The sequence below is a fragment of the Lucilia sericata genome, unplaced genomic scaffold (genome assembly GCF_015586225.1).
Source record: "Lucilia sericata isolate MDLA Ls3-8-SP2 unplaced genomic scaffold, ASM1558622v1 Contig000005F_arrow, whole genome shotgun sequence".
Lineage (NCBI taxonomy): Eukaryota > Metazoa > Arthropoda > Insecta > Diptera > Calliphoridae > Lucilia > Lucilia sericata.
The window spans coordinates 947,152-962,240 of record NW_023994046.1 but is presented as its reverse complement, the minus strand read 5'-3'; the positions used below and the strand labels follow the sequence as shown (position 1 = coordinate 962,240).

At 26.0% G+C, this 15,089-nt stretch overlaps 1 protein-coding gene across 22 annotated transcripts in view; it reads right to left on the bottom strand.

Annotated features, from left to right (window-relative positions):
• LOC119600976 overlaps nucleotides 1-15,089 on the bottom strand; it is a 43,063-nt gene continuing 27,974 nt past the window's right edge. For 12 of the 22 annotated variants that reach the window (XM_037951582.1, XM_037951680.1, XM_037951696.1 and 9 more), the window contains 4 exons: nucleotides 7,010-7,150; nucleotides 6,456-6,570; nucleotides 6,178-6,374; nucleotides 3,759-4,150 (listed from right to left, as the gene is read on the bottom strand). In XM_037951582.1, the coding sequence (XP_037807510.1) occupies nucleotides 3,837-4,150; nucleotides 6,178-6,374; nucleotides 6,456-6,570; nucleotides 7,010-7,150 (767 nt within the window). In that variant the 3' untranslated portion in view covers nucleotides 3,759-3,836. Of the gene's footprint in view, nucleotides 1,568-3,758; nucleotides 4,151-6,177; nucleotides 6,375-6,455; nucleotides 6,571-7,009; nucleotides 7,151-15,089 lie in introns of those variants that run through there. The other 10 variants (XM_037951663.1, XM_037951744.1, XM_037951643.1 and 7 more) reach the window with 9 other exon arrangements.

Sequence of the window (15,089 nt, the reverse complement as noted above, 5' to 3'; positions counted from 1 at the left end):
TTTTTTTTCTTTTTTTTTTTTTTTTATTATGTACCATTTTGTAATGTACGTGTACGAAGAATAAAGTAACAAATAAAAATATAGATTTAAGTTTTTGAATGATACGAATGTAAATGTATGATTGTTCGAAGAATATATGTAGATGTATGCATGAATGAGTTTTTAATATATAATTTATTATTTAGGTTATTTATTTATGTTTATGATCAATGTATGTATGTAGATATACATACTACATACATATTCCATAAGCGTACTAAGTATTTTGTTTTAACGATTTCCTGTTTAATTATAATTCAATAAACTAATGATTCTAGGCTTTTTTCTATTTAGTAATTTCTTATATCCTTATTGTTTTATATTTTTAATTTAATTGTTATTATAATATTTTATGTCATTGCTGTCATTGCGCAATAATCGAAGATACTCTTAGTAATTTTTGTTTATTTTAATTCTAGATGAAAATGCGTGCATTATTTAAATAATTTCTTTCTAAGTCGAAGACCATTTTCGGCCTGTTATTTTAAAATATATATTTTTATATCTATCTTTCGTTAAATAAAGTTCGAATCGATTTTAAATTTGTATCATTTAATTAAAAATAATTTAATGTGTAAATTTTTGGAATTTTTGAGTTCGTTTAGGAAAATATATGAGTTTGTTTTTTTTTATTAAAAATATGTTTTTTAAGAAAAGTAACTTGTGATAGTTTGTTTATTATATTATTTTTTTTTTGTTTTAATGAATTTGTTATGCAAGGTTTTTTATATTTTTTTTATAATAATAAACTAGCGTTTTGTATTTTTGGTGTATTAAAGGCATTATTTTAAAATTGTATTTAAAAAGTTTTGAATTAAAATTTAAAAAATATTTTTTTTTATTTTTCTGCTTTCTGTTCATATGTAGCTGAACTTTTTAATGCTCATAATTAAATTTTTGGTTTTGTTGTTCAATTAAAAAGTGTGCATACATATTTGTTTTTTATTTAATTTATTTCATTTAATTGTTATTGTTATTATTATTATAATTTTTTTTATTTTTATGTTTGTATTAAAAAATTATTTATTAAATATTGTTTGTTGTATTTAAAGCATATTCCTTTTATTTTATTTTTTTAAATTTTTGTAAAATTACCTTTTTGTTGCTGCTGAATACATACATATATACATATGTATAATATATTTATGTGTTGTTCTTTATTCGATTTCGCTTCTGTTTAAAGCGTTTAATTGTAGGTCCTCTTTTTAATTAATCATTCATTATTATTAATTTGTGATTTATTTTTCTGGTTCAATAATTTCAACAGTTACAGTTTCAGCGACAGGATTCGATATAATATTCGTTTGTGTTAATGGCTGTTGTTCTTGTTGCTGTATTGGCTGCAGTTGTTGTTGCTGTTGGTTTTTCTGTTGTGAGGGATGCTGATGTTGATGTGGCTGGTATGTTGAACCTTTCCTCTCATGATGGGAGTTATTCACTACGATACCTGCTGGAGAAACAGAATTACTACGCGTTGATCTTAATGAGGTGGCGGATGCATTACTACCATGTGAATTCGAGCGTGAGCCTGAAATTATATAATTAATAAAAATAATTAAAATAATTTTTTTTAACAAATGAAAACTCCAAATAACCTTAACGTTCATATGTACATATTTATTTACATTGTATATAAGTATGTATTACATTCACAATTCTACTACATACATAGATAATAAACAATATTTATTTATTAAATTATTGTGAATACATTTATTTAGTGGAATTTAAAATGTTAATTGCAAATAATAATGTGCAAAAAATAAAGTGAATATCTCAATAAGAAATCATACATATGTATAGCAAAAAACAAAAATTCTATTACTACAGTAAAGATACATATATGATTTGTCTGTTGTTTCCTGGTTTATTAGATACCAAAATACATATTTGTGGTTTCAGAAGAAATTTATTTTTTCAGTTTTCTAAAGTATTTATAAAAATGTCGTAACTGTTATTGAAAAATGAAAGAAGAAAACTGCGTTTGAAGGTTTAAAAAATATATTAAATAAACAATGTTATTACGTTTTGTAGCTTAACTTCTAAAATTTTCTGAAAAGGAGTTGTCACAAAGCTAACGATATGTTAATCTATTTTAAGAGAATTATTTGTTTGTAACTGATTGACTCAATATATTTTTAGTGTCATAAGTGGCTTCATCAATAAAGTAGGTCTAAATCCGAATATAGTTCATATACTTGTACTATTACAGGTTAAATTTCTGATTTAAATTAGTTTATATGATTTTAGAATCGTATGGTCTATCTAGTAAAATTTTGAACAATATTTAAAAAGTTAATACGGAATTTTCATTTTTGTAAATTATCAAAACTACAAGAGGTTATAAATATTACGCAATAATTTTGATTTCAAAAAAGAATTAAATAGAAAGAAACGTAAGTATAATAAATAAATTCACGAATGCCCACGTCAATATTAGAGTAAATAGTTAATAGTAAATTTTAAATTATACTTCAAAGCAAACAAATTAATTTGAAAAATTAAAAGATAATTATAATTAAACATATCTACTTGTAAACAAGAGTCCAATCTACGTAACCGATGTAAATATGTTGTATGTATGTTTGTGTTTATTTGATAAAGGTGTAGTAAGAGTAAGACTATCTACATATAAATTGTGTGTAATTTAATAAGATATACATAGTAAAATAGTACATTTTTGTTTGTTTAAACTTTTGATATCGTGTAACAAAAACAAATTTCTTGTACACGTGTTTGGAGGTTTTTCTTTTTTACTCAATACAAGTGCAATAGCTCCACCATATAACCAACAACAAGATACTACCAAAACAAAAACAACGATACTACTACTTGACTAACATTAGGAGTATGCGATTATCCAACTAAACCAAGTTTTTACAGAATTATTTTCAGTATGTAAGTTCATACATGTGTATAGGGTGGCCCCAAAATGAATGTTGCTGATAGTTCCAAATAAAATCTGAGATACATCTCAAAATTTGTTTCCTGACGTGAAATGAGCTTTCAATGTCATATCGAACATTTAAGTGCGATTACAATGTCAGTAAACTGATAGATTTTAATATAACTTTTTAAAAATTGATTTCGAATAAATATATAACCGAATCATAATAAGCGGATAAACCGTTTAACCGAATCAATATTCTCAAAAAAATCATCAGAATATATCGTTTACGTTAATATGTTTCTCATTTAAATTGAAATTTAATTTAAGTTTTTACAATAAAAAATTTATTTCGCACCGACATTTGATAAATCTATATGAAAGACTTTAGTATGACGCATGTTTGTATGTTCAGTTCAAAAAACCCGAATTTTGGCTTATGCCAGTCTGGTAGTAAGTGAGCGATATGTATGTATGTACATACATATATGGAATTCCAGAGTGTAAATTAAAAAGCCGTCACTGCAGATATGCGTTTGTTGTAAAATTCTTTGTAAAACGGTTGTTGTTGGATAATGAAACTAATAAGTAGGTACGAATGCTAATTATTTGTTATTGTGTTAATATTTATTAGCAAAAACTACTGTATGAAAGTAGAAGAGTAATTATGGAGACAGATAGTATAGAGAGAGAGATAGATTAAATAACTATGTAGAGGAGAAGTAGAGTTTGTTGTGTGTTTGTGTATGTGTTTGATTTTGTTCAGAACTACAATATCGAGACTACAAACTGTTGACACCATACCTCGTAGAATGGGGTTCGTTTACAATTGTTTTTTTTTTTTGTTTATTTTTTGAAGAATATGATGATATGTTTGTTTTTTATCATTTTTCGTTTCTTTATATTTAAATTAAAATTTATTTGGTTTATTGGTAATTGTTGGCGGTGGAGTCATCAAATTTGAGCTGCAGGCAGTAGTTCCAGCCACAGGTGTTTGATTCACATATGTTATAGTTGTGGTTGGAGCATTTATAGATAATGGTGACACACTTGTTTGTGGGCCATGATTGGTCGTACTAGCATGTGGTATGGTTGTATTCGCATGCGTGTGCGAGGCATGGTGTGTGTTGGCTGTATGGTGCTCAAGCAAACGTGAGCAGTTTGAAGCATCACTAACGCGAGAATCACTGGATCGAGTATTACTTTTAGAACGCGTCATACGCCCTGAAATGAATGAAAAGCAGTAATAAAAAGGCCCCATTAAAAGGCCACAAATGAATGAAAGCCACTTAATATTGTAAAATACTTATAACAATGTGTGTTTACTATCTAAATAATACATACATACATTTTTAATACATAACTTGTATCTATCAATAATCTAAAATTTTCAATTACATATTGTTTTAATAAAATCCCAACAGACGCATTTTTTAAATTTTTATCAAAATTGTATACATACATACGTCATATTTATATGTACTTAAGTACAAAGGCAAATTAAATATCAATAAATAAATAAATAATACAACGGATTCTCTTGTCAGACTTGTCATTCAAAATGATTGAGCAGGATTGTTGAAAATAATCTATTTGACACCGTTGCCGCTTTGTCTATTAAACAGTAGAAAATTGTTTACATTATGTATGCAAATCAAATACACTAAAGGTGTTCAAAAATATCGATTTTGTTCAGATAGGTCTTATTTTGTTTGTTAGTGTCTAAAACATACTCGCGTAAAATTTTAGTAAAATCGTGTAATGGGAATCCGTGCCGGAACTTTTTTGATTTCTTCAAAAATAATGTCAAACTACATTCTTTGAATATTTCAATCAATCTTATGAATAAATAACAAAGTTACTGGCATTTTTCCACCTCACATATTTACTGAAAACGGATAATGGATATTTTCACATGTACATTTTTTTTTGAAAATGTGACGTGTGAATTTGTCAATAACTTTGTTCTTCGATTTTTGGACACCTCTAATATACACTAGCCTTGCCATTTAAAAAAAATTAAATTTTCATTTGAGAATTTAAAGCAAATTAAATCTACGACAAATTATTTTTAAATACTGATCTAATGTTCACACGAAAAAAGTTTTTTTCTTTTTAAATTTTAAAGTAACCCTATTAATTTAATATATACATACCATTGGTTTTATGATAACGAAAACAATACCATAATTTCATGAGCTATATACTTTTTATCATCTAGGTATTATGGCTTGGTTTATTGGGATCTTACTTTCGAATTATAAGTTTTGACATTATGTTAATTAAGAGAAGAATCCTTTAAGAATTTATGATTTATATCTAATTCGAAGATGATATTTAATATACATATTATATTTTTTGCAGTTTTCATGCTTAAATATAATTTCATAAAAATATATGCAAACAAAGTTAAGTTAGGTTATATTTAAGAGTAATAAAACGTGTGTAGTGAATATATATATTTGGATAAGAAAAGCTTATTTAATGCAAAACTGGTAGCTTATCAACATTTGAACCATAGTTAAGGCTTAGAAACAGATAAAGTTTATTGTTATATTAAATAAAATATCCTCCCTGCCAATTATTCGCTTCTTTAGAAAGGTTTTAGTTTATCAATTCAATTTGTAACATGTTTTTCCAAAAACTTAATTTTTTTTTTCACATGCATATAGAAAATGTTTTTTTTTTATAGAAATGTGTGGTAGATTCAATTCAATATGTATATTTTAATATTTTTGTTATAAATGTTTATTAACTGGTACAACAAAAATACAAATTGTTTAGATACTTTTCTTAAAATAATAAATAATATGTAAAATATTTACAGCTATTTTGGGGTTTGGAATTAAAAAATAATTCACACTGCCTAATTTTGTAATTGTGTGTAATTCAAGTTCGAAAATCTTACAATAGCATTTATCAAAAACAGACAATGTTTTTTATAATTGTTTAACTTTTATTTTATTGGAAAGGATAACGAAGTTTAAAATTATTTTATAAGATATAAGCTTCTTGCCATAGAGTAAACTTCTTGCTATATATACATTCTTATTTGTCCCTAAATAGTAGTATATCATATTAAATCTTCACTATTAGTTGATGAGATTGATTTTTTGCTCTTTAATTTGATTTGTATTTACATTTAAAAATTAAAATAAAACTTTTTGATTGATTAATTGAAATTGTGATCTGCATAATAAAGTTAATTAAATTGAATAAAATTGGGTGCAATAGGGTGCATGAATACGAACCTGTCTTACCTAACGACGGATTAGGGGAATGCGGACGCAAAGATGCCATACTTGGTTGACGAGATGGTGCTCTTACTGACATTCGAGATCCTCGCCGTTCCTGTCCATGCAATAGTTTACTCTCGCGCAAAAGTGACACATTCATCAACCGTGGATTTGGTGTATTGAAGATAGTTCGATTTTCGCGCCAACGTGCCCTACAAAAACAGATTGTTTATGAATAAACATACGACTTGATTGAACTATACAAATGACATTTATAAGCTTTCGATACATACTGACTAAACAATCTTAAAACCACACATATAATGATAAACATTAATGCCATACCAATCAGGACGCCAATCATTGCTGGATCTATATACGTTTCGGGTCCTTTTTTATCGCCACGTCCTTTAAGTACATAAAAAGAGATTATTTTGTACATAATTGACCATTGTCAAATATAGTCTGCCAATAAAGCGCGCATTTGAAGAAAATAAATGAAATACATAGATTTATTTCGTTTTTAAATCATTCATTATCCTCTTGCCAGATACGCACTTGTATATTTTACAATGTGTACATACAAATTTCGAAATAATATTCTTTAGTCATTCATAAATACATACATATGTATGTATGTATGAATGTATCTATGAGTGTATGTTTGTGCATTGGACAAGTGTTTATGTACTATATTCGTATGTAAATATTTGAATTAACAGTGACATATGTATGTCCAGATCTTTCACTGAAAACAACGTTTTGTACAATATCAAACAATAAAACATAAAAATAGCAGGATGTGTAGTTTAGCTGACAGTGTGTAAAACTTTTATAAATAATTTACCTTTGCACTCAACAGAGCCATCTTTCAACCAAACGGGTGTCATGTCAAAACGACATACACACCGTTGATCTCGACATTCTGTTTGGAAGTATTTCACTTCACATTGTTCATTAAAGAAACAGGTTTCATTTACCGCGGCCTCTGTGGATTTATAAATAAAAAAGTGAACAAAAAATTATTAATTAAAAAACAATAAAATTATTAATACATATCAATGTGTTGTAATGTGTATATTTCATGTGTTGTGTCATTTTTATCGTTTTTATACATTCACCTTCATAAGAAGGGTATAAATAAGTTTTTCATACTGTTTGTAATTTCTATAATATAATTTTCAAACCCTATAAAGTATATATATTCTGGATCCTTACATATATCATAGTCGATTTAGCCATGTCCGCCCGTCTGTGTTTCTGTTGAAATCAGTCCAGATATTTGCGAGATTCGAATCTTCAATAATTCTGTCAGGCATGCTTTCGAGAAGAACGTTATTTAAAATCAGCAATATGGGTCCATAAATAACGGAGATATGAGCAAAAATCCAAGACAAACTTTAAAAATTTCATAAGAAATTGAGATTTTTCGTGCATACTGAGGCAGAAATTGTAAAGAAACATTAACAACATCACATATAACCAAACGGTAAATTTCGTTCTTGTACTTGCTTGTTTATAAAAACAAAGCAAAGAAAGAACAATTACGAATGAAACAGTGTGTTGTTACTGGCTAGAAACATGAAATTAAGTATGTAGTGCCTAGGTTAAGTGAGTACCCATGTAAAGCGCGGATTAAGTGAAAACACATAAAAGGGTACTTTTTGGTACTTTTTCGTTTTTCAAAAGGTACTTTTTGAATTTTCTATAATATTGAACCCTGAAACATGAAATTATTTTTGAAGGAAAATATAGGTGATCACAAAATAACCTTATTTTTCAATTTAAACGTGTTTAACGAAGTTATAAGCGATTTGATGTTTTCGATCAATAAATCGATTTTTGAAGGAAAATATGGGTAATCACAAAATAACCTTATTTTTCAATTTAAAGGTGTTTTAACGAAGTTATAAGCGATTTGATGTTTTCGATCAATAAATCGATTTTTGAAGGAAAATATGGGAGATCACAAAATAAGCTTATTTTTCAATTTAAACGTGTTTTAACGAAGCTATAAGTGATTTTATGTTTTCGATCAATAAATCGATTTTTGAAGGAAAATATGGGTGATCACAAAATAAGCTTATTTTTTCAATTTAAACGTGTTTTAACGAAGTTATAAGTGATTTTATGTTTTCGACCAATAAATCGATTTTTGAAGGAAAATATGGGTGATCACAAAATAACCTTATTTTTCAATTTAAACGTGTTTTAACGAAGGAAAATATGGGTGATCACAAAATAACCTTATTTTTCAATTTAAACGCGTTTTAAAGAAGTTATAAGTGATTTTATGTTTTCGATTAATAAATCGATTTTTGAAGGAAAATATGGGTGATCACAAAATAACCTTATTTTTCAATTTAAACGTGTTTTAACGAAGTTATAAGTGATTTTATGTTTTCGATCAATAAATCGATTTTTGAAGGAAAATATGGGTGATCACAAAATAAGCTTATTTTTCAATTTAAACATGTTTTAACGAAGTTATAAGTGATTTTATGTTTTCGATCAATAAAATATGGGTGATCACTAAATAATCTTTTTTTTCAAATTAAACGTGTTTTAACGAAGTTCTAAGTCATTTTATGATTTCGATCAATAAATCGATTTTTGAAGTAAAATATGGGTGATCACAAAATAAGCTTACTTTTCAATTTAAACGTGTTTTAACGAAGTTATAAGTGATTTTATGTTTTCAACCACAAAAAATCGAAATTAAACACTATGGTGAAGGGTATATAAAATTCGGCACAGCCGCATTAGCACAAAATAACCTTATTTTTCAATTTAAACGCGTTTTAAAGAAGTTATAAGTGATTTTATGTTTTCGATCAATAAATCGATTTTTGAAGGAAAATATGGGTGATCACAAAATAACCATATTTTTCAATTTAAACGCGTTTTAAAGAAGTTATAAGTGATTTTATGTTTTCGATCAATAAATCGATTTTTGAAGGAAAATATGGATGATCACAAAATAACCTTATTTTTCAATTTAAAAACGTTTTAAAGAAGTTATAAGTGATTTTATGTTTTCGATTAATAAATCGATTTTTGAAGGAAAATATGTGTGATCACAAAATAACCTTATTTTTCAATTTAAAAGCGTTTTAAAGAAGTTATAAGTGATTTTATGTTTTCGATTAATAAATCGATTTTTGAAGGAAAATATGGGTGATCAAAAAATAACCTTATTTTTCAATTTAAACGTGTTTTAACTAAGTTATAAGTGATTTTATGTTTTCGATCAATAAATCGATTTTTGAAGGAAAATATGGGTGATCAAAAAATAACCTTATTTTTCAATTTAAACGTGTTTTAACGTAGTTATAAGTAATTTTATGTTTTCGATCAATAAATCGATTTTTGAAGGAAAATATGGGTGATCACAAAATAACAATTTAAACGTGTTTTAACGAAGTTATAAGTCATTTTATGTTTTCGATCAATAAATCGATTTTTGAAGGAAAATATGGGTGATCACAAAATAACCTTATTTTTCAATTTAAACGCGTTTTAACGAAGTTATAAGTGATTTTATGTTTTCGATCAATAAATCGATGTTTGAAGGAAAATATGGGTGATCACAAAATAACAATTTAAACGTGTTTTAACGAAGTTATAAGTCATTTTATGTTTTCGATCAATAAATCGATTTTTGAAGGAAAATATGGGTGATCACAAAATAACCTTATTTTTCAATTTAAACGCGTTTTAACGAAGTTATAAGTGATTTTATGTTTTCGATCAATAAATCGATTTTTGAAGGAAAATATGGCTGATCACAAAATAACAATTTAAACGTGTTTTAACGAAGTTATAAGTCATTTTATGTTTTCGATCAATAAATCAATTTTTGAAGGAAAATATGGGTGATCACAAAATAACCTTATTTTTCAATTTAAACGCGTTTTAAAGAAGTTATAAGTGATTTTATGTTTTCGATCAATAAATCGATTTTTGAAGGAAAATATGGATGATCACAAAATAACCTTATTTTTCAATTTAAACGCGTTTTAACGAAGTTATAAGTGATTTTATGTTTTCGATCAATAAATCGATTTTTGAAGGAAAATATGGGTGATCACAAAATAACCTTATTTTTCAATTTAAACGCGTTTTAACGAAGTTATAAGTGATTTTATGTTTTCGATCAATAAATCGATTTTTGAAGGAAAATATGGCTGATCACAAAATAACCTTATTTTTCAATTTAAACGCGTTTTAAAGAAGTTATAAGTGATTTTATGTTTTCGATCAATAAATCGATTTTTGAAGGAAAATATGGCTGATCACAAAATAACCTTATTTTTCAATTTAAACGCGTTTTAACGAAGTTATAAGTGATTTTATGTTTTCGATCAATAAATCGATTTTTGAAGGAAAATATGGCTGATCACAAAATAACCTTATTTTTCAATTTAAACGCGTTTTAACGAAGTTATAAGTGATTTTATGTTTTCGATCAATAAATCGATTTTTGAAGGAAAATATGGGTGATCACAAAATAAGCTTATTTTTCAATTTAAACGCGTTTTAACGAAGTTATAAGTAATTTCATGTTTTCGATTAATAAATCGATTTTTTAAGGAAAATATGGGTGATCACAAAATAACCATATTTTTCAATTTAAACGCGTTTTAAAGAAGTTATAAGTGATTTTATGTTTTCGATCAATAAATCGATTTTTGAAGGAAAATATGGATGATCACAAAATAACCTTATTTTTCGATTTAAACGCGTTTTAACGAAGTTATAAGTGATTTTATGTTTCCGATCAATAAATCGATTTTTGAAGGAAAATATGGGTGATCACAAAATAACCTCATTTTTCAATTTAAACGCGTTTTAACGAAGTTATAAGTGATTTTATGTTTTCAATCAATAAATCGATTTTTGAAGGAAAATATGGGTGATCACAAAATAACCTTATTTTTCAAATTTAACGCGTTTTAAAGAAGTTATAAGTGATTTTATGTTTTCAACCACAAAAATCGAAATTAAACACTATGGTGAAGGGTATATAAAATTCGGCACAGCCGCATTAGCACAAAATAACCTTATTTTTCAATTTAAACGCGTTTTAAAGAAGTTATAAGTGATTTTATGTTTTCGATAAATAAATCGATTTTTGAAGGAAAATATGGGTGATCACAAAATAACCTTATTTTTCAATTTAAACGCGTTTTAACGAAGTTATAAATGATTTTATGTTTTCGATCAATAAATCGATTTTTGAAGGAAAATATGGGTGATCAAAAAATAACCTTATTTTTCAATTTAAACGTGTTTTAATGAAGATATAAGTGATTTTATGTTTTCGATCAATAAATCGATTTTTGAAGGAAAATATGGGTGATCACAAAATAACCTTATTTTTCAATTTAAACGCGTTTTAAAGAAGTTATAAGTGATTTTATGTTTTCGATAAATAAATCGATTTTTGAAGGAAAATATGGGTGATCACAAAATAACCTTATTTTTCAATTTAAACGCGTTTTAACGAAGTTATAAATGATTTTATGTTTTCGATCAATAAATCGATTTTTGAAGGAAAATATGGGTGATCACAAAATAACCTTATTTTTCAATTTAAACGCGTTTTAAAGAAGTTATAAGTGATTTTATGTTTTCGATTAATAAATCGATTTTTGAGGGAAAATATGGGTGATCAAAAAATAACCTTATTTTTCAATTTAAACGTGTTTTAATGAAGATATAAGTGATTTTATGTTTTCGATCAATAAATCGATTTTTGAAGGAAAATATGGATGATCACAAAATAACCTTATTTTTCAATTTCAACGCGTTTTAACGAAGTTATAAATGATTTTATGTTTTCGATCAATAAATCGATTTTTGAGGGAAAATATGGGTGATCAAAAAATAACCTTATTTTTCAATTTAAACGTGTTTTAACGAAGTTATAAGTCATTTTATGTTTTCGATCAATAAATCGATTTTTGAAGGAAAATATGGGTGATCACAAAATAACCTTATTTTTCAATTTAAACGCGTTTTAAAGAAGTTATAAGTGATTTTATGTTTTCGATCAATAAATCGATTTTTGAAGGAAAATATGGGTGATCACAAAATAATAATTTAAACGTGTTTTAACGAAGTTATAAGTCATTTTATGTTTTCGATCAATAAATCGTTTTTTGAAGGAAAATATGGGTGATCACAAAATAATAATTTAAACGTGTTTTAAAGAAGTTATAAGTGATTTTATGTTTTCGATCAATAAATCGATTTTTGAAGGAAAATATGGATGATCACAAAATAACCTTATTTTTCAATTTAAACGCGTTTTAACGAAGTTATAAGTGATTTTATGTTTTCGATCAATAAATCGATTTGTGAAGGAAAATATGGCTGATCACAAAATAAGCTTATTTTTCAATTTAAACGTGTTTTAACGAAGTTATAAGTGATTTTATGTTTTCGATCAATAAATCGATTTTTGAAGGAAAATATGGGTGATCACAAAATAACCTAATTTTTCAATTTAAACGCGTTTTAACGAAGTTACAAGTGATTTTATGTTTTCGATCAATAAATCGATTTTTGAAGGAAAATATGGGTGATCACAAAATAAGCTTATTTTTCAATTTAAACGCGTTTTAACGAAGTTATAAGTAATTTCATGTTTTCGATTAATAAATCGATTTTTTAAGGAAAATATGGGTGATCACAAAATAACCATATTTTTCAATTTAAACGCGTTTTAAAGAAGTTATAAGTGATTTTATGTTTTCGATCAATAAATCGATTTTTGAAGGAAAATATGGATGATCACAAAATAACCTTATTTTTCGATTTAAACGCGTTTTAACGAAGTTATAAGTGATTTTATGTTTCCGATCAATAAATCGATTTTTGAAGGAAAATATGGGTGATCACAAAATAACCTCATTTTTCAATTTAAACGCGTTTTAACGAAGTTATAAGTGATTTTATGTTTTCAATCAATAAATCGATTTTTGAAGGAAAATATGGGTGATCACAAAATAACCTTATTTTTCAAATTTAACGCGTTTTAAAGAAGTTATAAGTGATTTTATGTTTTCAACCACAAAAATCGAAATTAAACACTATGGTGAAGGGTATATAAAATTCGGCACAGCCGCATTAGCACAAAATAACCTTATTTTTCAATTTAAACGCGTTTTAAAGAAGTTATAAGTGATTTTATGTTTTCGATAAATAAATCGATTTTTGAAGGAAAATATGGGTGATCACAAAATAACCTTATTTTTCAATTTAAACGCGTTTTAAAGAAGTTATAAGTGATTTTATGTTTTCGATCAATAAATCGATTTTTGAAGGAAAATATGGATGATCACAAAATAACCTTATTTTTCAATTTAAACGCGTTTTAACGAAGTTATAAATGATTTTATGTTTTCGATCAATAAATCGATTTTTGAAGGAAAATATGGGTGATCAAAAAATAACCTTATTTTTCAATTTAAACGTGTTTTAACGAAGTTATAAGTCATTTTATGTTTTCGATCAATAAATCGATTTTTGAAGGAAAATATGGGTGATCACAAAATAACCTTATTTTTCAATTTAAACGCGTTTTAAAGAAGTTATAAGTGATTTTATGTTTTCGATTAATAAATCGATTTTTGAGGGAAAATATGGGTGATCAAAAAATAACCTTATTTTTCAATTTAAACGTGTTTTAACGAAGTTATAAGTCATTTTATGTTTTCGATCAATAAATCGATTTTTGAGGGAAAATATGGGTGATCAAAAAATAACCTTATTTTTCAATTTAAACGTGTTTTAACGAAGTTATAAGTCATTTTATGTTTTCGATCAATAAATCGATTTTTGAAGGAAAATATGGGTGATCACAAAATAACCTTATTTTTCAATTTAAACGCGTTTTAAAGAAGTTATAAGTGATTTTATGTTTTCGATCAATAAATCGATTTTTGAAGGAAAATATGGGTGATCACAAAATAATAATTTAAACGTGTTTTAACGAAGTTATAAGTGATTTTATGTTTTCGATCAATAAATCGATTTTTGAAGGAAAATATGGATGATCACAAAATAACCTTATTTTTCGATTTAAACGCGTTTTAACGAAGTTATAAGTGATTTTATGTTTCCGATCAATAAATCGATTTTTGAAGGAAAATATGGATGATCACAAAATAACCTTATTTTTCAATTTAAACGCGTTTTAACGAAGTTATAAGTGATTTTATGTTTTCGATCAATAAATCGATTTGTGAAGGAAAATATGGCTGATCACAAAATAAGCTTATTTTTCAATTTAAACGTGTTTTAACGAAGTTATAAGTGATTTTATGTTTTCGATCAATAAATCGATTTTTGAAGGAAAATATGGGTGATCACAAAATAACCTAATTTTTCAATTTAAACGCGTTTTAACGAAGTTACAAGTGATTTTATGTTTTCGATCAATAAATCGATTTTTGAAGGAAAATATGGGTGATCACAAAATAACCTTATTTTTCAATTTAAACGTATTTTAACGAAGTTATAAGTGATTTTATGTTTTCGATCAATAAATCGATTTTTGAAGGAAAATATGGGTGATCACAAAATAACCTTATTTTTCAATTTAAACGTATTTTAACGAAGTTATAAGTGATTTTATGTTTTCGATCAATAAATCGATTTTTGAAGGAAAATATGGGTGATCACAAAATAAGCTTATTTTTCAATTTAAACGTGTTTTAAAGAAGTTATAAGTGATTTTATGTTTTCGATCAATAAATCGATTTTTGAAGGAAAATATGGATGATCACAAAATAACCTTATTTTTCAATTTAAACGCGTTTTAACCAAGTTATAAGTGATTTTATGTTTTCGATCAATAAATCGATTTTTGAAGGAAAATATGGGTGATCACAAAATAACCTTATTTTTCAATTTAAACG